Source organism: Rhinatrema bivittatum, chromosome 2, assembly GCF_901001135.1.
Source record: "Rhinatrema bivittatum chromosome 2, aRhiBiv1.1, whole genome shotgun sequence".
NCBI classification, from domain to species: domain Eukaryota; kingdom Metazoa; phylum Chordata; class Amphibia; order Gymnophiona; family Rhinatrematidae; genus Rhinatrema; species Rhinatrema bivittatum.
The window spans coordinates 102,907,425-102,929,664 of NC_042616.1; the positions used below are offsets into that span (position 1 = coordinate 102,907,425).

At 43.3% G+C, this 22,240-nt stretch overlaps 1 protein-coding gene across 1 annotated transcript in view; it reads right to left on the reverse strand.

The window, feature by feature from the left end:
- LOC115083222 (receptor-type tyrosine-protein phosphatase N2-like) overlaps window positions 1-22,240 on the reverse strand; it is a 1,006,533-nt gene that overhangs the window by 501,959 nt on the left and 482,334 nt on the right. Inside the window, exon 3 of the mRNA XM_029587031.1 lies at window positions 21,644-21,757. Coding sequence (XP_029442891.1) covers window positions 21,644-21,757 — 114 coding nt within the window. The remainder of the gene's footprint in view (window positions 1-21,643; window positions 21,758-22,240) is intronic.

Genomic DNA, 22,240 nt, shown 5'->3' on the forward strand with positions numbered 1-22,240 from the left:
GTGGAGAGAATGAAAGAGAATAGAAAATCTCACTGCTGTTACGAGGCCTGATGGAAAGAGACCTAGGGCCATCTATTGCCTAACCAAAAGGTGGGCCACACATGTTTCTAACAAGTGTTAGTGCAGGCCATTTATCAGCTCTTGCCCCTTCAGGTTTTAAAGGGCTCCATCTTTTCCTCTGCAAGCTTCTCATTCTCTTTTTACACATCCATTCATAGGCTTTTTCCTCTCTCTCTCTCTTCCTCCACAAATTTCTCTCTACCTAACCTCTCATTTCTCTCACCCTGTGTTGCTCTTCTCTGTTATGGAGCTTATCATTTCTCCCATCTGCCATGCTCAGAAGGCCATGGCAGCAATGTCAAGATGCTACTCTCCTCCTCCTGCAGGTTTCAACTTTCACCTCAAGCCCACTCCTTTTCTTGGTTTGAGACCCAATCTAAACCCCTCTTTTCACCCCCACTTTTTACTCCAGGTTGCTATCATCTATCACCCCCTCCACCTTCCTTGCTGAATTTGATTCCTGGCTTTCCTTCTTCTTTGAACCATCTCCCTTTCCTTATTCTTGGGAACTTTAACCTCTGTTTTGATAACCCCTATGACTTCTTTGCCTCAAAGTTCCTCATCTTAAACTCTTACTCCCTACTACTTACACTCATCAGCATAGTCACTCTCTTGACACATCCTTTTTTCCAAATGTGCTCACTCAGGCTTCTGTACTTCTGTTCTTCCCCTCTCTGACTATTATCTGCTATGAAGCACAGACTTGTAAGACGAGTGAACATGATTTAAAATTGCCATCCTTGAGGCCCAAATAAAATATATTCTATGTGTTAAAAAAAAGTAGAAAGAAAACCAAACAACTGCTGGCATGATTTAATAGTAAGGTGAAACAGGCAATCAAAGCCAAAAGGGCATCATTTACAAAACGGAAAGCAAACACAAATGAGGAAAACAGGGAAGAGCATAAGTATTGCAAAGTTAGATATAAAAAGGTAATTAAGCAGGCTAAGAAAAAATTTGAAAAAAAGCTTGCCTTAGAGGTAAAAACAAGTAATAAAAACGTTTCAAATATATTCAAAGCAAAAAGCTTGCGAGAGAGTCAATTCAACCACTTGATGGGTGGTCAGGGGGGACAAGGACATTCAATAAATGAATTATCTGCTTCTGTCTTTACTGAGGAGGATGTCAGGGTCATACCCAAACATTTTTTCATTGCTCTGAGCAACTAGATGCAGCCCTGGATTTGTCAATAGGCACCCATTATGCCTGTGCCTAGTGGCAGCAGGCTGGCTAAGATTTGCTGCCTTCCAGCTCTGTTGAATCTAATTCAATAGAAAACAGCCCTCTGCTACCCTGTAACAGACCCTTACAGGAGGTGGGGGGAAGGTGGTGAAAGCACCAAAAGTGTATAGGGACAGCAAAATCCTAAATCCATCTCTGACTAGATAGAATCACTGTAAAACTAGAGAACGTAATAACTTAGACTGACAGTTAAAAGAATAATAAATCACCTGGACCAGATGGTATTCACCCCAGAGTTCTGAAGAAACTAAAACATGATACTGAAGACCAGTTTCTGGTGATTTTCAACCTAAAATTTATAACAGCTACTTTACCAGCAGACTGAAGGTTAGCCAATGTGATGCCAGATTTTAAATAGGACTCCAGGAGCGATCCTGGAAACCGTAGACTGGTGAGCCTAACGTCTGTGCCAGGCAAAATGATTAAAGCTATTTTTAAATCTAAAATTACTGACCAAATAAATAGACATGGTTTAGTGAGGGAGAGCCAACATAATTTCTGCAAAGGAAAGTCTTGCCTTATCAATTTACTAAATTTTTATGAGGGTGTAAATAAATATGCAGACAAAAGTGAGCTGATTGATACAGTGTATTTGGATTTTCAGAAGGCATTTGACAAATCCCTCATGAGAGTCTCCTCAGGAAAATGAGAGGTCAGGGGACTGGAGGCTGTGTCCTGTTGTGGATTGGTAATGGGAAAAGACAGGAAACAGAATAGGACTAAATGCTCAGTTTTCCAAATGGAGAAAGGTCATTAGTGGAGAACCACAGGGCTCTGTACTGGGACCTGTGCTATTTAGCATATTCATAAATGATCTGGAGAAAGGAACGAGTGAGGTGACTAGATTTGCAGATGACACAGAATTGTTCTGAGTTGCTAAAACAGCAGTAGACTGTGAAGAACTGCAGAATGACTTTATGGAACTAGAAGAATTGGGGGCAGATTTTAAAAGCCCTGCGCGCCGGTGCACCTATGTTGCATAGGCGTGCATAAGTCCCGAGGCTTTCCTTGAGGGGCGTGTCAGGGGGGTGTCGGGGCGTGTTGGGGTGGCACGGCATTCAGGGAAGTTCCGGGGACGGGGACATGGGTGTGGTGCCAGCCAGGGGGCGTGGCAGAGGCCTCCGAACCAGCCCCCGGGAATGGTACACCAGCAGCCTGCCGGTGCGCACAAGTTACGCCTGCCTTGGGCCGCTCCGATTTCGGAGCAGACTCGGAGGGAACGGAGACAGGCTGCTTGGCTCGGCGCGCGCAGGTTGCACAATTGTGCGCCCCCCCTGCACGCGCCGACCCTGGATTTAATAACATGCACGCGGCCGGGTTGTGCAAACAAATCTACGCCCGTGCATAACTTTAAAAATCTACCCCTTGGTTTCTAAATGCCAGATGCAATTTAATGTGGACAAGGGCAAAGCAATGCGCATGTGCATAGGGAAAGATAATCCCAGCTACAGGTGCATGATGCTGGATTCCGTGTTATGAGTCACAATCCAGGAACAGGACTTCAGAGTCCTTGTGGACACTGGACAATACTTGAAATCTTCGGTTCAATGTGCGGCAGTGGTCAAAAAGGGAAATAGAATGTTAAGGATTATTTGGAAAGGAATAGAGAACCACACCTTGAGTAATGTGTCTTCTCAAAAAAGACATAGCGCACATACAAAAGGTAGAGAGAAGGGTGACAATAATGATAAAGGGGATGGGAAAGCTCCCTTTTGGAGAAAGGCTAAACAGATTAGGGTTATTTAGCATGGAAAAGAGATGACAAGGGCACAATGGGTAAATGGGGAACAGTTTTCTACCCTTTCAAAAAGCACTAGGACTAAGGGACACATTATATGAAACTAGCAACCGGCAGATTTAAAACAAATCATAGGAAGTATTTTTTCATTCAGTGCATAACCAAGCTATAGAATCAATTTCCACAGGATATAGCCAAAGTAGCTAACATAGGGCTAGATAAATCATTCCATGCGGAATGATGAACGTGGCGGTAGAGGGGGGGGAGGGGGGGCAAAGAAGGGGGCGGTCAGGTGATAACCTGCATCCGGCTGCACCACGGCAGTGCAGTTTCGCCTGCCGCGATGCGGCCAATCTGCACATTTTCGCGGGCATCAGTGCCGCCGGCCTATTTCCCTAATCTCCTCCCTAACTCCTCCCCTCCACCTAATTTGAATGCTACCGCCGCGATAAGGCCATTATCACGTACGTTAGGGCCTTATGCACGCTATAATGGCCATTTGCAGGTTGGAAAATAACCCCGATAGTGAGGTTCAAAAGAGGATTGGATAAGTTCCTGAAGAAAAAGTCCATAAACAGTTATCAGCCAGATAGACTTAGGAAAGCCAGCACTTATCCCTGGAAGTGAAATACAAGAAATAGATCAACTATTGGGGATCTGATGGGTACTTGTGACCCAGATTGGCCACTGTCAGAGACAGAATACTGGGCTTGATGGACCTTGGTTAACCCAGCATGGCACTGTGGAAATAGCAGAATATAAATTGGTACAAATAAATAAAATGTTCTTACAGGGATAAACTCAGGTGGAAAATAAGGAAATATTTCTTCACAGAATGGGTAACAGAAACACAAAACAGTCTACCAGTGGAGGTGGTAGGGGCCAAATAAAATTCCAAAAAGCATGGGATAAGCCCAACCCATCCTTAGATAAAAGGGTAATATCTGAGATCAGAAATTATGGATGAGCATTCCTTCAAAAACTAAAGGTAATTCAAACCAAATATGATGATTTTCATTTCACTAAATCCAAAATGAATCAAGAATGGCCCTGAAACTCCCAAAATGTTCATTTGTATTCATTTTGGAAAATATTGCATACTATTTTTGGAACGGGATAAATTTAAAATTAAACAGAAAAACAACAAAAGCACCAGAAAAAAAATTTGGGACAAAAATAGCACAAACAGAAAATAAACAAACAGAAAAAAAAAAAATGTTGGCGATGCATATCCATATCAGGAATGGGAAGACTGGCTGGAGTTTATAATCTTTCTCTACCACCATTTTTTGTTTCTATCACTAATATAAGCAAGCACTCATAAATTCTCAGGGTAATGTGTTTCATGATAAAAATTGATGTTGACCATAAAATCTTTTACCTTGCTCAGAAATGTTATGAGATGCCCAGAGGTGAAATGACATGCCAAATCAGCATCTACTAATTGGGAGCAAGGGTTGCGACTGAGAGGAATAGAGTAATGGGACATTTCAGAATGAGAACATAAGTAGTCCTCTTACTCACACAAACACACAGCTATGATGTTAGCACATTTTTAAGAGAAATGATCATTCTTAGCATGATTTATGTTGATTACCGTCTAATCAAGGTTGGCTTTCATTTGTAAAAGTAAAGAAAATCACATGCCTCTGCCACCATAAGACTGCCAGCTAGATTATTACGGTCTGGCTGATAAATGCAATTTTAGAAGATCACAGGGATAGCCCAGGAAATGATCAATCAGCGCCGTACAAACAATCTCTGGCCTAATGTGCCCATCAACATCTAGTCAATGAATATTCATTGAAGTCAGAACTACTTTATTCCAATTGAAATAAAAACAGTATTTGATTAATACAAATAAAAATATTGGTCAATATAGAGGAGTGAAGACTTCTTCCAGAATCTCTTCACTCCCATCCCTCACTCTCCTCAAAATATTTCCCTTTAGTTTCCCCTCTTTAAATCTCCATTTTCAGTATTCTTTTCCCCATAGCCTTTCCACTGAAGATTTTTTTTTCTGCTTGGTGGATACTGTTATTTATAATTTATAAAGCACTACTAGATGTTTGCAGGGCTGTACAGATAAACATTAAAGAAGTGCCTTCTTCATGGAGCTTACAACCGAGTCAAGACAAACATACATAGTCTATGGCAAATGTGTTTATTATATGAACAGGATAAGGTTTAAAAGCAGACTCAAAAAAGTACGTTTTTACACTAGATTTGAATACGACCAGAGCGGAAGCATAATGCACTGACTCAGAAAGTCTATCCTAGGCATATGGCACAGCAAAGTTTAAAGCGTGGAATCATGAGTTGGCGCTGGAGAAGGCCACAGATAAGAGCAACTCAGCCGACGTACAGAGCAAGGATACACTTGTTGACCTCTTCACTTCTCTTCTCGTCTAATTTCTGGCTCCTGCCTCACCTCCCTCTGTTGCTTACTCCTCTACCTCAAATGGCCTTGCTCTTATTTATCACATTTGCTCTTTTTACCTCCATCTTTTACCTCGTCATTTAAACAATAATTGTCTCTTCTAGCCACAAAATGGGGTAGATTTTCAGACAAGCGCGAACAGCCTACTTTTGTTTGCGCTCCAGGCGCAAACAAAAGTACGCTGGATTTTAGTAGATACGCGCGTAGTCGCGCGTATCGGCTAAAATCCTGGATCGGCGCGCGCAAGGCTATCGATTTTGTATAGCCTGCGCGCGCCGAGCCGCGCTGCCTCCCCCCGTTCCCTCCAAGGCCGCTCCGAAATCGGAGCGGCCTCGGAGGGAACTTTCCTTTGCCCTCCCCTCACCTTACCCTCCCTTCCCCTACCTAACCCACCCACCCGGCCCTGTCTACACCCCCCCCTTACCTTTGTCGGGGGATTTACGCCTCCCGGAGGGAGACGTAAATCCCCGCGCGCCAGCGGGCCTGCTGCGCGCCGGGCCGCGACCTGGGGGCGGGTACGGAGGGCGCGGCCACGCCCCCGGGCCGTAGCCACGCCCCGTACCCGCCCCCAAAACGCTGCCGACACGCCCCCGGAACGCCGCGACGACCGGGCCCGCCCCCCGACACGCCCCCGACACGCCCCCCTCCGAGAACCCCGGGACTTACGCGAGTCCCGGGGCTCTGCGCGCGCCGGGAGGCCTATGTAAAATAGGCTTCCCGGCGCGCAGGGCCCTGCTCGCATAAATCCGCCCGGTTTTGGGCGGATTTACGCGAGCAGGGCTCTGAAAATCCGCCCCAATATGGGGTAGATTTTCAGACGAGCGCGAACAGCCTACTTTTGTTTGCGCTCCAGGCGCAAACAAAAGTACGCTGGATTTTAGTAGATACGCGCGTAGTCGCGCGTATCTACTAAAATCCTGGATCGGCGCGCGCAAGGCTATCGATTTCGTATAGCCTGCGCGCGCCGAGCCGCGCAGCCTACCCCCGTTCCCTCCTAGGCCGCTCCGAAATCGGAGCGGCCTAGAAGGGAACTTTCCTTTGCCCTCCCCTCACCTTCCCCTCCCTTCCCCTACCTAACCCACCCGCCCGGCCCTGTCTAAACCCCCATCCTACCTTTGTCGGGGGATTTACGCCTCCCGGAGGGAGGCGTAAATCCCCGCGCGCCAGCGGGCCTCCTGCGCGCCGGGCCGCGACCTGGGGGCGGGTACGAAGGGCGCGGCCACGCCCCCGGGCCGTAGCCACGCCCCCGTACCCGCCCCCAAAACGCTGCCGACACGCCCCCGCAACGCCGCGCGCTCCGGCCCCGCCCCCCGACACGCCTCCCGACACGCCCACTCCGAAAACCCCGGGACTTACGCGAGTCCCGGGGTTCTGCGCGCGCCGGGAGGCCTATGTAAAATAGGCTTCCCGGCGCGCAGGGCCCTGCTCGCCTAAATCCGCCCGGTTTTGGGCGGATTTAGGCGAGCAGGGCTCTGAAAATCTACCCCTATGGGGTAGATTTTCAAACGAGCGCGAACAGCCTACTTTTGTTTGCGCTCCAGGCGCAAACAAAAGTACGCTGGATTTTAGTAGATACGCGCATAGTCGCGCGTATCGGCTAAAATCCTGGATCGGCGCGCGCAAGGCTATCGATTTCGTATAGCCTGCGCGCGCCGAGCCGCGCAGCCTACCCCCGTTCCCTCCTAGGCCGCTCCGAAATCGGAGCGGCCTAGAAGGGAACTTTCCTTTGCCCTCCCCTCACCTTCCCCTCCCTTCCCCTACCTAACCCACCCGCCCGGCCCTGTCTAAACCCCGATCCTACCTTTGTCGGGGGATTTACGCCTCCCAGAGGGAGGCGTAAATCCCCGCGCGCGAGCGGGACCCCTGCGCGCCGGCCCGCGACCTGGGGGCGGGTACGGAGGGCGAGGCCACGCCCCCGGACCGCCCCGGGGCGTAGCCACGCCCCCGTACCCGCCCCCAAAACGCTGCCGGCACGCCCCCGAAACGCCGCGCAATCCGGCCCCGCCCCCCGACACGCCTCCCAACACGCCCACTCCGAAAACCCCGGGACTTACGCGAGTCCCGGGGTTGTGCGCGCGCCGGTGAGCCTATGTAAAATAGGCTCACCGGCGCGCAGGGCCCTGCTCGCCTAAATCCGCCCGGTTTTGGGCGGATTTACGCGAGCAGGGCTCTGAAAATCCGCCCCTATATGTCTACATTAATTTACAACATATAACATATCTATACATAATACATAACCAAGCCAACAGTCCTGAACTGTCATATTATTGATCGCTTCTACTTTCTATCAGGGGAACTACAGTAAACTGCCCACCAGTACATATCTATCTATTTCTCTCCGCCAACCTTCTCTTTCAACGCCTCCAATATGGCGTTTGATCAGGCATTTAGACCATATGTGCCATTTTTTCTGTATCAGATTCACTGTGCTCTGTTAACCATTCTGGTTCATCCTGTGGTCTGATTCTGTGCCTCTGCCACAGTACAGATCACTGTTCTTTGTTCTCTTTTCTAGGTTTCTTTGCCCCTGCTCTCATTTGCTAACTGTTCCTTTCAGATGCTCTGGATCAACTCCTTTTCAATCTCCCACCCTCTTTTATGTAGTATCTATCCTGGGCCTCTTATGGTCTCTTTTTTTTTTTTTTTTACAATTGCCCCCTTTACTTTCTAATATCTGCTGTTGAATGTGGATAAAAATGTAATAACAAACTGCATTTTCTTTTTCCTTTATGCAAATTTAACTCAGTAAAGCAGGCAGGGCTTAACTGTAGCCAGCTAGCACTGATATTCAGTGTTGCCCAGCTAAGTTAGCTGGGTAAGGCGGGTCAGAAAAATCACTGTTCTAAAGTTACCCCAGTACCTTTAGCTAGGTATATTCAGTGGAACACTTTCCCGAATATGTTTCACTGAATATCTAGATAAAGCTACCCTTATGCAATATGGGCTTCTGTGTATGTAGAAAAATAAAATAGCGAACCCATGCTTTAGTTACACAATGTTAGGCTCCATACTAGGTGCTACCACCCAAGAAAGAGATCTAGGCATCATAGTGGATAACACATTGAAATCGTCGGTTCAGTGTGCTGCGGCTGTCAAAAAAGCAAACAGAATGTTGGGAATTATTAGAAAGGGAATGGTGAATAAAATGGAAAATGTCATAATGCCTCTGTATCGCTCCATGGTGAGACCGCACCTTCAATATTATGTACAATTCTGGTCGCCGCATCTCAAAAAAGATATAATTGCAATGGAGAAGGTACAGAGAAGGGTGACCAAAATAATAAGGGGAATGGAACAGCTCCCTTATGAAGAAAGACTAAAGAGGTTAGGACTTTTCAGCTTGGAGATGAGATGGCTGAGGGGGGATATGATAGAGGTGTTTAAAATCATGAGAGGTCTAGAACGGGTAGATGTGAATCAGTTATTTACTCTTTTGGATAATAGAAAGACTAGGGGGCACTCCATGAAGTTAGCATGTAGCACATTTAAAACTAATCAGAGAAAGTTCTTTTTCACTCAGTGCACAATTAAACTCGAATGTTTCTATGGGTTGTGGTTGGTGCTGTTAGTATAGCTGTGTTTAAAAAAGGTTTGGATAAGTTCTTGAAGGAGAAGTCCATTACCTGCTATTAATTAAGTTGACTTAGAAAATAGCCACTGCTATTACTAGCAACAGTAACATAGAATAGACTTAGTTTTTGGATACTTGCCAGGTACTTATAGTCTGGATTGGCCACTGTTTGAAAGAGGATGCTGGGCTTGATGGACCCTTGGTTGACCCAGTATGGCATGTTGTTATGTTCTTAAAAGCAATTTGAATGTACTGATAGAAATTAGAAGACAAAAGTAAGCAGAAACATTGGAAGCAGAAAGAAACTGCCAGCTCTCCAGCTATTTATTTATTTATTTTTTGTATACCGACAGTCAGCCATAGCCATCACATCGGTTCACATACAACAATAATAGTAAACAGTTACAATGTGAAGAATAGAAATAATGGTGTTATATAAAATAATGGAGAGAATTAAAGTGGAAAGAAAAAATGAAAAAGAATAAAAGTAGAGTAAAAATTAATTTATAATTAAATTATTCATGTTGGAAAAGCTTTAAGAAATAGTAAAGTTTTTAAATTCTTCTAAAACGTTTGAGGTAATGATCATGCCCCAGCAAACCCCCACCTATAAAAACCACAGGACACCATAGGCTACACCGCATTCAAGGTAGGGAATGCAGATGGCATGTAAGTGATGCAGGGACTAATATTTTTAATCAGTTCAACAGTGTCATCAAATTCTCATAGGATACCTAGGAAACAGAGAAAGCACTGCAGATGCTACCCTGATCCCACCATCTCCTCAGTGATGTATCAGTCATAATCGCTTTTCCACCTCACCAACACTGTAAATAACTCACTTTAGCAAGGTTACTACCCTAATCTCCTAAAGTCAACGAACGTCAAACCCTTACTAAAGAAAACATCACTCTATCTAAACTGGTACAATCCATGATAACTAAATAACTAAGGGGGTTATTTTCTAACTGTATCGCACGCAAAAAGGGACATTTCGCATGTGATAGCAAGCTGGGGGTGGAGTCAGGGCGGGGAAGAGAGGAGTTGGGGCAGCGAGGAGGTGGACATGGCGGTATCTTCGATGGGGCGATAAGGTAAGCCACGTTATCGGTGCCAGTAGCTATTGGGTGCGAAAGCCCACAGCGATAACACCGTGGTTGTGTGATCGCTGCCAGCTTTCACAGGCCCGCCCCCCCGTTACCGAAAGGATTCACCATTCTCTGCGAGAATGGAAAATTCAGGCCTAAGACTTACTTGGAATTTGTTTGGTCTCGGCTTTTGGTCTCTTCAAGTAAGTCTTAGTTGTTTAGTTACCATGCAGATGAGTCCTCATTTCACTCATCTGCATTATACAGTTACTCATGGATCAATGGAGTCCAGGATTATTAATTTTACTTGACCCTTCCACCGCTTTTGATATAGTTGACCACCAAATTCTTTTTACCAGACTGGCCAACCTAGTTTAACCCTCCGGATGGGGGCACTTAAAATATGACAGTTGTCTGGAGGGTTGTCTGAAAGGAGCATCTCTGTAGAGTTCACAAAAAATACAATATTCAAGCAGATGGTGTAGTTGACCAGCTCAGAGATAAATGTGATATCTACTGTGCTGAATAGGGAAAACTCTTAACACCTCTTTCCCTACTGTAACTTACTCTGACTGATACCAGCATCCGTTGAACCCACCTCATATTATATTGGAAAGGTTTCACACTAAACATATCTTCAACAAACAGAACTTTTATTTCTGGGTTTCCAGCAGAGTGTATACAAAATGTTAAAAGGCACCGATTTGATCAGGGTTCACAAGGTCCCATAGCATGTTTGTAACAACATCAGCATCAGCAAAATAGCATCAAATTACTTCCTCCTCCCAATCTGTACATCAGAAAGTTACTAGAGAAAAAATATCAAATTTACCTCTCCTCTCACCTCTCATCCATAAGGTGGATTACATTACGTTCCTCTCCCTATTCTCTTCAAGCATATCCACATCAGTAATTCTCTCTTAGGTACAGAATATCTTTCCTTACCACCTGGGAGCCACTCAGTATCCTCCCAATATATCCCAGAAACACTCCTTGGAGCAGCAGCAAAGAATCCCCTGCTTCCCCAACTTTAGCCCCATGGACAACCACTTTCTGGGACTCTCCGTGGACTGAGGAGCAGCAACTCACTACTTTTTTTCTTCAGAACCCAAACTGGATCTCCAAATTGTTCCCCCTTGGGAAGAAACACTCTTCCAGACTTGGGACCTTTCCAGTTGAGGGGGAAAGCCCCTGCAGAGCCCTATCCTTGAAGAGAGGCACTCCGGGTACCCCAGCCTCCTGGTGGCAAAACTGGGTCCCCAACTTCCACCAAAACAATGAGCACAGTTTTATAAAGACTCAGATATGCTCACACTAATAGATGCTCTTCCCATTTCCAATTAAAGAAGACACAAATGCAGCATACAATAGCCCTTTCAGAAACAATCTTCCTATTAGTTATAATGCACCCAATATTAAGTGACATGGCAAACATTAAGGAGGATTTTTCAAAAGGTTTTATGTGCATAAATGGGTTTTTGAAAATTGCTAGTTGTATGCATGTAACCTCTTTGAAAATTCACTCCATAGTGCTGAATTTTCTAAAAGTTTCACGTGCATTTTGAAAATTGCTTTAATATATGCTACTTTTATGCATGTAACTCCTTTGAAAATTCACTCCAATTGTTCCAGCAAGCCAAGATATTCAACGTTATTTTGAATGACATCCATTAACTTATTCATTCAGTTTCCAATGATTTGCTATTACACTGATTATTTCAATATTTCCACATTACATTCACCATGAGACATAACCATTTCTGGCTCTGGACATTCTATTTAAGGATAAATACTCATGTACCACTATAATGTCAAAGTAACCATCTGCATCAGTCTTTTTTCATTATTAAAGTCAAACCTTGTCAATCAGTTTCTCAGAAATACCAATATTTACAGGAAATTTCCACAAGGCAATGGGCAGACTGAGGCACTCATCTCCCTGGTACTCTACTAATCCACCATTACCAAAAACCCCAGGAGAGTTCCAGGGACACCTTCTCCCCTCTCCCCCTCAAACTTCTCCTCAAACTCTAGTGTCATGAAGCCCAGTTTAGAGGCCTATCACATTAGAATTAGAGGCAATGTACAAAACTGGTTTAAATACTTCTTGTCTGGCAGATCGCAGAAAATAACAAGGAGCAAAGCATCCTTTCAATCCATGGCTTCTCTGATAGTGTATACTCCAAGGCTCCCAGCTTTTCCCCTTTCTTTTCAATGTCTACCTCCAACCCCTTGCCACCAAAATAAGAAGCTTTGGTCTCGTATATATATATCTATTCTGATGATATACAGATGCTCCTCTCCCTCTCAGGCATCTGGAAGTGCTACTGCCTTGAAACAATCACAAACTGGATGACAAACAATCGGCATATTTAGTTATTTATTTATTTATGGAAACTTTTTTTTTATAATGAACAAAACAGAGAGGGAAAAGGATTACAATCCGATAGCCTTAAAATAATCCATTAAACCCATATAACTCACAAATGACAAAATCATAAAAAAACGCTCAACGATATTTTAATCTGAAGCCTCTCGCCTCACAATGGGCCGCAAGCTGTAATCAGCAGTTTAAGATTTTAAGATTTTAATCATTTAATGTCATTTGTGAAACAGGTAAACCCTTAGGGGTAGATTTTAAATACTTGCGCGATCGCGTACTTTTGGTACTCAGGTAATTGAAAGATAGGGCCATGTAGCCGGTGTCAGGTGATTCCCAATTATGAGATAAGGCAAAAAGTCCAAGCCATTCAGACAAAATATGCCAGTGTCTGGACCCCAGTGTTTTGACTCCCTCCCTCTAGCATGCTGGCATTGCCATAAGAGAGTTAAACGCTAATGTTGTTTATGGAGATAAGTGATGGGAGGATAGCACTAAGTCTATTCACCAACACTTTTGCTAAGATTTTACAATTGCAGTTTAAGAGGGAGATCTGTCAATATGATGCCGGGTTGGTCAGGTCCTTCCCTGGTTTAGGGAGGACAGTAATATGGGCTGTGTTTAAATCCTTTGGGAATTTACTTTCCTCCAAGGCACTAGTGTAGAATTCCATTAATAAAGGTGTCAAATTAGTTTTAAGGAGTTTGTAAAAATCATACGATAGGCCATCTGGGCGAGGGGATTTTCTGGATTTGGATTCTGCAATGACCTGGGACACTTCTATCTGTTGAATAGGCTTATTCAGATAATTTATCTGGGCTTCTGAGATCTGGGGTAAGGGGAGATCTTTAAAGAAAAGGTCTTCCTCCTGCCGACCCCTGGAATATCGTCTGTGTATAATGTTTCATAAAATGTTTGGAAAACAGCACAAACTACTTCCTTCCCTGATGGGGTTCTCATTTTAGTGACAAGCACCTTACTTCTAGCTGCCCGAACTGCATTGGCAAGGAATTTACCTGCTTTGTTGCCAAATTTATAAAAGTTAAATTCAGAAACCTGCATTGATTGTTGGACCCGGCAGTGAAGTAAAGAATTAAGGCTTTCTAAGGCCACGAAACAGATGTGCTTATTTCCAGGGGTCAGGGTTCATATTAGCTCACTTTTAGTGGCTCGGACCTTATCTTCTAACTGCAAGATCATGCTATTGGTACGCTTCCTTCTTTTGCTCAGAAAAGCAATTATTTCTCCTCGTATAACTGCTTTTGCAGTTTCCCAAAGTAATTGTGGTGGTCCCCATGTACCAGGTTATGTGTCATGAATTCCTCCCACTTGTCTTTTAAAAAGGTTTGAAATTCTAAGTCAGTGCTTAGAAAACTTGGGAATCTCCAAAAGTAAGTCTGGTGCTGATCTGCAAAAGGGAAGAGCTCAACCCATATGGGGGCATGGTCGGAGATCACTTGTTGTCCAATATCTGCCTTCTTGATTATGAAAAAAGAGGCTTTAGTGATTAATATATAATTTATGCGAGAGAGGGTGGCATGTGCTTTTGAGACATGAGTATAGTCACATTCCTCCAGGTGAAGTGTTCCCCAGATATCTAACATATCCAGTTTATGGCATAGGTAATTAGAGCCTTTGTCTTGTAGGAATTTCCCCCTGTGCTCCCCAGGGCACGTGTCTATGGAGGGATCTGCTACCCAATTGAAATCACCCATTACAAACAGGTGTCCTTGGGCCTGTTGTACCAATAAATTAAAGAGTTGGAGGAAAAAAGAATGAGAGTATTCATTCGGGGTGTAGATGTTACATATTGAAATTTCCTTGTCCGTAACCTTCCCTTAATAAAAACATACCGGCCTTCTGGGTCTGTAATTGTGTGGGTCACATTGAAAGCCAGGTTTTTATGGGTGAGTATCGCTACACCCGCTTGTCTACCCTTTGCTGCCACATAGTAACAAGCACCCACCCAATCACGGCGCAATTTGGAGCTCTCTTTGTCTGACAGATGTGTCTTTTGAAGGCAAGCTATTGAGGCTCCCTTTTTTTTCAAACGTTGTAATATTTTTTCCTTTTGATTGGGGAATTTAGCCCATTGACATTCCAAGAAAATAACTGAGTACCCAATTTCTCCAAAAGGAACATAGCCCAAGTATTTTCCACAATTGTTCTAAATCTGCCAGACAGTGGAGCTCCCAGCCTAGCCCCACCATATATAAGCTGTTCCCCTGTGTCCCATGCCATAATGATGTAAAGTCCCCCAGTAAAATGATTTTCCCCCATGCAGTGATAGCCCTCTCCGGGATGTGTTATACAATCTTTCCCTAAGTCCCAATCTTGAATCTCCATCTTATCTCGGTGCAACATCCTCCCTATATACTGTATTCCTTTGTTAGCTTCCCTATCTCCCCAAACCCCTCACCTCCCTTCCTCTTCCCACCCCCCCCAACCCATCCCAGCCTAACGTAATGCCCCTTATTAACAAGGGGAAACCGAGTCATGTGTAGCATGTGACAGGACACCATGCTGTCCTCTGTTGGCCCTAATAAATCTCAATAAATGAAAGAGACTGAGTGGGGCCCTCCCCTCAACCAACATCTGGCCTATGTTACCGGCTCTCTAGAGTCCATTAACCCCACTGAACCAAACTGAACCATGAACACGACATCTAAACCAGAAAAATGAAAAAAGTCTCAGGTGAAACATGACCTTCAGTAAGGTAATCCACTTTCACATCTCCAGGGTTCAACCACAGGAGAGATATTCCACCTTCGGGGCTTAAATTCACTGTAGGCAGACAGGTTCCTCATAAGTGCCCCCACCGCTTTTTCCACACTCAGCTCCCTTCACCATGGGAAATTAGTCACCTTCTTGTGTGGCAGTTTAAATGATATATGGCCATATCAGAGGTCCTGGTTCACGGAGTGTATGAATTTAAGCCGGATTTCCAGCCGTCAATGTTCTCTACAGGCTGCTTCCTGAAAAGTTAATTAACTACAAAAAGCTAAGTGAAAAAAGGCTTTGAAATTGTCTCATACGGGGGAGCCTTGATATGACGGATGTCGACTGAGGCGGGAAAGTCGTAATCTTAGGAAAAAGTGGAACTGCCATTCCCCAATCACATGTCTATTTACCGAATGTCATATCAATAAAGTCTTGTGCTGCCTTAGGAGTGTCAAATATTCTGACCTGACCTTCATACCAGATCCGGAACTTTGCTGGGAAACCCAGGGAGAATTTGATTTGCTTCTGAAATAGGGTCGAGCAAGCCGGCGAAAAAGTTTTTCTTAAGGCCACAGTTTTTTGTCGAGTAATCCTGCAATATTTGAATTCTCAAAGTTTGGGTAAGCCAGCTTGGGGTGCTTCCAGGAGACCTGTGTTATCGTGGCTTTGGGTGCAAAGTTTAGGATCTTGGCTATTATGATCCTTGGCCAATCTTCTGTGCCTCTTTTCGTTCTATTGAAAGGGATCCCTTCAGGTCTGGGAGGTTTAGTGCTTCTGGGAGCCTTGTTTCTAGGATGTCTCCTAACTGTGAATCCACTATCGATTCCAGAAAACCCAGGAAGCGGAGATTTGAGCGCCTTGCTCTAGTTTCCAGATCATCAATTTTTGATGCTTGTTCTCCAGTAATTTCTCCATTGCATGCAGTTTGGTGGCATAGCTCAGTGAATCATCCTCGATTACCGAAATATGCCCCTCGGCCTGGTTCATTCAGGGGCCCAAATCGGCTAACACCATCTTGACTTCTTCGAGTTGAGTCCCGATACCTGCTAATTTTTCGTCCAGGGCAGAATGAACAATGTCTTTAATTTCCCCCAAGAGCTGCTCATTCCTTGCCTGTTCAGAGGTGAGGTCTTTATTTGCAGATACCCCCATCGCCATTTTGTCCTCGCGGACCCGACTCCGTTCCTTTTCCTTCCTCCCACCTCGAATCGGCTTTGTTGGCGGGGACTGGTTCATGTAGGTCACTATAGACATTAGCCGTCTGCTATGGTTGCGTCCACGAGTCTAAAAGATGCTTGGAAGTAGGTAAAATTTATGAAGAAAGGTGGAATGGCTTCTGGAGCTGTGCCGGGAACATCCTGCTCAGCTCATCCACATCACTTGACTCGGTTACTCTAGTTTAAGCAACAAAAGATCATTGGTAATTTCCTGCAAGAAGGAGCCATGTTTAGTTAACTGAAATGTTCATGGCAGTTTCCTGTAATTTTCCTATGGCTCATGCCACTTATAAATTCTTAATAAAGTAGTAGTAATAATTACAACAACAATGTGCATGTATATAGGGACTTTGTGCCAAAGGTATCCTAGGATTTTCTGCAATTTAGAACTTCAGAAGCACATATCTAGTATATGATTGTAGGATACATGACATAAGAATATGCTTCTGTTCCTTATACTACCCAAATAATTCCAAAAGGGAGAGGGAGTAAAATTTGTATCCTCCAGTCCATTGTGAAACTGCATATTCTGGTGGGCAATCTATGGACAGCTCTATTACTATACCTGGAGCCACAAAACAGGAAGCTTTCTAGCAGCCTGCCCTGAATTATTATCTTTATCCAACTGCAGCTAAGTAATGGAAGAAAAGGCTTGCAAAAGGCTACAGAAAATGAAGGTGGTGGTGGAGATTTGGACTTGCTTTAGGAGAGCTCCTCTGACTGTCAGTTCAGTGTTCTACTCACTAAAACAGTGATTCTCAACCTTTTTTCTGTCGTGACCCACATGACAAACAATAGTCACATACGTGTGGCACACTGCACACTACAATCCACAGCTAAAATATTATTATTATTATTATTGTTGTTGTTAAAATGATGCAAGGAAAAAAAAAGTACTCAACAGAATTTTTTATAAGCGGTTATTGAAATTAGTTATTATATTTTAATTTTTTTCAAAAAATTGTAATCTTCATTTATTTAATAGGCTATAAAAGAGACTACAAGAAAAAATCACAAGAGTCTTCCGTGCAAAGAAACCTCTGATCAGTTTCAACCACTCAGTAAAATTACCATTAAAAGTATTTGATAGCATCATTTGACCAGTTCTTCTGTATGGGAGTGAAGCCTAGAGTCTATACAGAGCAGAGATAAGACATTTCCCCTTACAATTCACCATCAAAAAATATATACTGTATTCAAATCCTGGTGTCACTTCAAAAACAGCAAGACAAGCTCCCTCCACTGCCAGGCACGATATGAAATGCAAAACCTTGGAAAAATCACTCAGCACATACAGAGCAATCCTGCCATACCGTGACAGCACTAATGACCCCAGATGGGTGAACCTTACAGATTAACCAATTTACTGAGCCATGAATTTTCGAGGACAGAGTCCACGTCATCAGATGCAAGATATAAGAGACGCTCATGCCTCAATAAATTGGTTAGTGTCCACTGTCCACAGTCCCTTTGAATACCATAACAGCACTAACTCCCAGGACTCACACGTCAACAACCCTACCTATAAAAAGGCAGTGGCACAAATATTATAGAAGGTCTAGAATACCAATACTCCTCCTATAAGGAAAATAGAAGCTGCACTGCTATAAGATCCTTACACAAAAACTATAAGCTAGCAGAATCCCTCTCTTCTCACCCACACAGAGCACAGACTGATATACTGCACACTACAATGCACTAAATGCAGAATAAGTGACCGCAAACAAATTTAGACCAAAAATGAAATGGGGCCCCCAAGGTGCTACATTCTACATGCAGTGCAATGCTGGAGAAACACAAACAAAAAATGCATCTTCTCTTCTACTGAGCAAAGTACAAAGATATAAGACATGATCATTGCCACAGCTGACATGTTCCAATCACTAAAGACAAAATAAAAAAAATGTTTCTACCTTTTTTGTCTAGAGATTTTATTCTTTCACTCATGTTGGTCCAAGTCTCTTGTTCTCAGCTTTCCTCTTGTGTATCTTCTGACTCTTTTTCCAAAGTCTCCTGTCCATTTTCTGTTTCTTTTGTCTTCTTTATCTGCCTCGCACATTGATTTTTCCACCAGCCCAGAATCTCCCATCACTCTCTTTCACCCATCCTAGCCCACCATCTCCTTCACTCTCTCTTTCTCCCTCCCACCCAGTCTCTCTCTCACACACACACACACACACACACACACACACACATACACACCTGTTCTCAATCAAACACAGACAGCTCTGTCACTCATTCACTTACTTTCTCCTCTCCCTGTCCCCCTCCCCCCAGAATTATAAGTTGCAGCAGCGGCAGTAGCAGCCACCTCCTCCTCCTCCTCCTCCTCTTCCACCCCAAGAAAGAAAGAAGAGTCCCATTGCCACAGGGGTTGATGCTGCTCTGCCTCCTGATCCTGACCACTGGTTGCGCCTTTTCTTGCTCCGGGCCCGCAACGCTCTTCCTGCCACCTAATTGGGCCTGAGGCTGATGCTGCTTGTATTTCTGATGGCAGTATGGCCTCTCCTTTTCCCAAAGGGGTCCATCGCACATCACTTCCTCTTCCAAGCTGGGGGGGGGGGGAATGAATGAAAGGTCACGCCACCACTGCTGCTGCCTCCCCCAAGAGCGTCCACTAATGCGTTCTGCCCCCGGATAGAGGAAGAGTTCTCGCATCTCTCTGGAGCAGAGGAGGGGGGAGAGGGAAGAACAGCCGGGCCAGCAGGGAAGGACACACAGTGTCTATGCTTGGTGACACACTGGTATGTCGCAACTTATTGGTTGAGAACCGCTGCACTAGAATACGCCCTCTCCTTTTTTTGATCAGCTGCCATTTAATTTTTACCACTGAGCTTCTCCCATTGTGTTTTGTAAAATAATATTGCAATAGATTCTTAGCACATTTGCTTGAACTAAGAAACCGTTATTTAGTGAACGTGCTGAAGGAAAAGGATTATGAGACCAGCCTACTTTAAAGCTCCAAGTGCAACCCTGCAATTCTCTGCTTAGTTAGGAGCCCGATTTGCAAGAAAATCTCTCTTATTCCATGCCTCCAGACAAAAAGGAGAATATTCAAAATACACCCAAAGTCACTCAGTAAATATTTAAGAAAACTGAACACCTGGGATATAGCCCAGAGTTGTGTAGAAAAAGGTCAGTATTAAATGGGAAACTTACAGTATTCATTTTAAATGACCACTTGATAACGATTATAGCTGAAACAACTATGTTATTATTTATTTATTTATTTCATTTAAAAGGTCTTATATAACGCACTCTTTAAAAAAAATATTGCTCAGGGCGATTTCCATATTAATATTCAAAATAAAAGCAAAAAAATGTTAAATACAGTTTATGTTACAAAGAAAACAAAATAAAAGTTAAATAAAATGTTTTATCATTTCTGCATTCTATCCTAATGTGTGTCCCAGAATCATCATAATATCACTAAAAAAGATAAGGGCACTTTTCTAAAGGGGCTGGCTGCCTCACCACAGAGTTTGACAGCTGAATCCCTTTTTAGACAACTGTCCCATGCAGAGCCACTAAATCCAACTAATGTTGTTTCAGCTACATATATTTAGCCATGAAGCGTAGATGCTCCCAGGATGGAACAAGGTTGGGGGAGAAAAGTGCCCATGCTTTTTTTTAACATTATTCCCCCCTCCCACCCACCCTTCCCCCCATTTGCAGAAACAGCAGGGGTCAATGCGCAGATAGTTTTTCTTTGAGAATTTTCTAAAGTCCTTGTGAATTGTGCCACCATGCTGCTTTGTGAAAATTGTCCCCTATGCAATTTTACCCAGCACCCCCTCCTAAAACAATTCTCATGCTGGCACATGTGTTTCTAGAAATCTTATTTTTTTTTCCCCTTTCCATTCCTGACTATCCTGACTCTAATCAGCACCGGGACCTCTAAGAAAATCTATTGTTCATTAGTTGATTTTCCAAGGAGACGGTGCTTCAGAGGTCAGCTGCAGGGGAAGGGAAAATCATTTCCTAATATAATCCAAAGCAATGAGTCACCCATCAAGGAAAGCATGAGGCACAATTAATTAAAATGCGTACCCTTTCTTTATTCAGATAGCATTGAGCGATAGCCCACCCCATGATCTTTGAGTCCAGATTATAGACTGGAAAGAACACTCAAGCTATTATGAGTCACAGAATTATCTCACTCGCTTCTTGACTTTCTTGATGTGTAGTTGAAATGGAAATATGCCCTAAACTTTGCTACACATAACTGCACTGCTCCTCATGGCTTTGATCATGAAATGAAAAACCTGGGTCATGTCTTTATTTTTTACCACTAAGCATTTGTTTTGTTTTCCATCATTTTTTTCTAGAATAATTCTCAATAATTTTGTTTATCTTCATAAGTTTATTTATTTTATAGTATGATTCAGTTTATTTATTGTTTGCTTCTGTTTTAGTGACTTTTAAACGGATTATTTTTGCAAGAGTATTAACGTTCGTGCAGTATATTTGCCGGCAAAATATTAAATAAGCAGAGGTCATAAGAATAAGCTGACTAAAGCCAAAAGTCTCATTGTCAATTTAGTCATGCATAGCTGATGCATCTGATTTGCTCTGATCTTTCCTCAGATGACTGACCTGGGTGACTTTGTTTCCTTGTTGGCTGAGAATGAACCCCTCCACAAAGTTCTTGTCCCAGTAAGGGTCGCTACAGCAGTGGGAGCCACCTTCCCTCCCATCCTAAGTCCTAGTAAAGTTATCTCAATGAAATGTGCCTGAGTAGAAACTCAAACCTGAATTTCCCTTTTCGGCATCATGGGGCCAATATTATAGAATAAATTTAAAGCCAAATTAATGCATTCTACATCATGAAACACTGGAAACAGGTCTGTTCAAACAAAATGTCTAAAAAAAAATGGTCTTGATAGAGTAAAATATTCTGCAGTAATTCAGGAGTAAATCATGGTTCAACATCCAATATGCACTCTGCACAGATCAAAAAACCATTTACCAGCTGCACTAGTCAAAAGTACATCAACTCTTTGCAGAAATTAGTCCTGCTATTCCAGAATGCCAGCATGAAAATGGTGATTTGAACATGGGCAATACACCTTCCTCATTGCCAAAACTGTTTTTAGCAGGTCATAGCAATTATTAAGCCATGGCAAAGGCTGCTCACCAAGTACACACTTCCATCCCATAGCTGTCTAACTAGTTCAGAACTATACCTTTGTGAGACAGTTTTTGTAAGATTGTCCTGAGGCGTTGCAGAACAGGAGTTGAAACCTCATATTTGAATACATCTATCACTGGAACCTGCTGACATCTCCCAAACACTCCATCTGAAAATAGGGAACAGAAAGAAGAAAATGTTACTGGTTTTGTTTTGTATTTATCTGAGGAATAGAACAAATAAGTAACTTTCTCCTGTACATGAATCCAGCATTTCAGAATTCTATTTTTTTTTTTTTTTTTTAAAGACCATTATTTATTTATTTTAAAGTATTTATTGCCCGCACCCTCCAATGTTCGGGGCAGGTTACAAAGTACATTCATAATTAAATGGACAGACATAAAATAATATAATAACATAAAATAATAAAAGTAATCTTTACATTAAATAACTTAAAACAAGCAGAGTAAGATAAAAGTCAATGGTAAAGAGAGATGGGAAAATATAGGTGAGGGTTAATAGGGTTGTGCTTAAAAAGATGGCGTTTTAATGCTTTTTAAAAAATCCTTATTGTTGATTAGATGTCTGACAGTGAGGGGTAATGCATTGCATAGGATTGGGCCTGTGATAGAAAAGATGCGTTCACAAATCA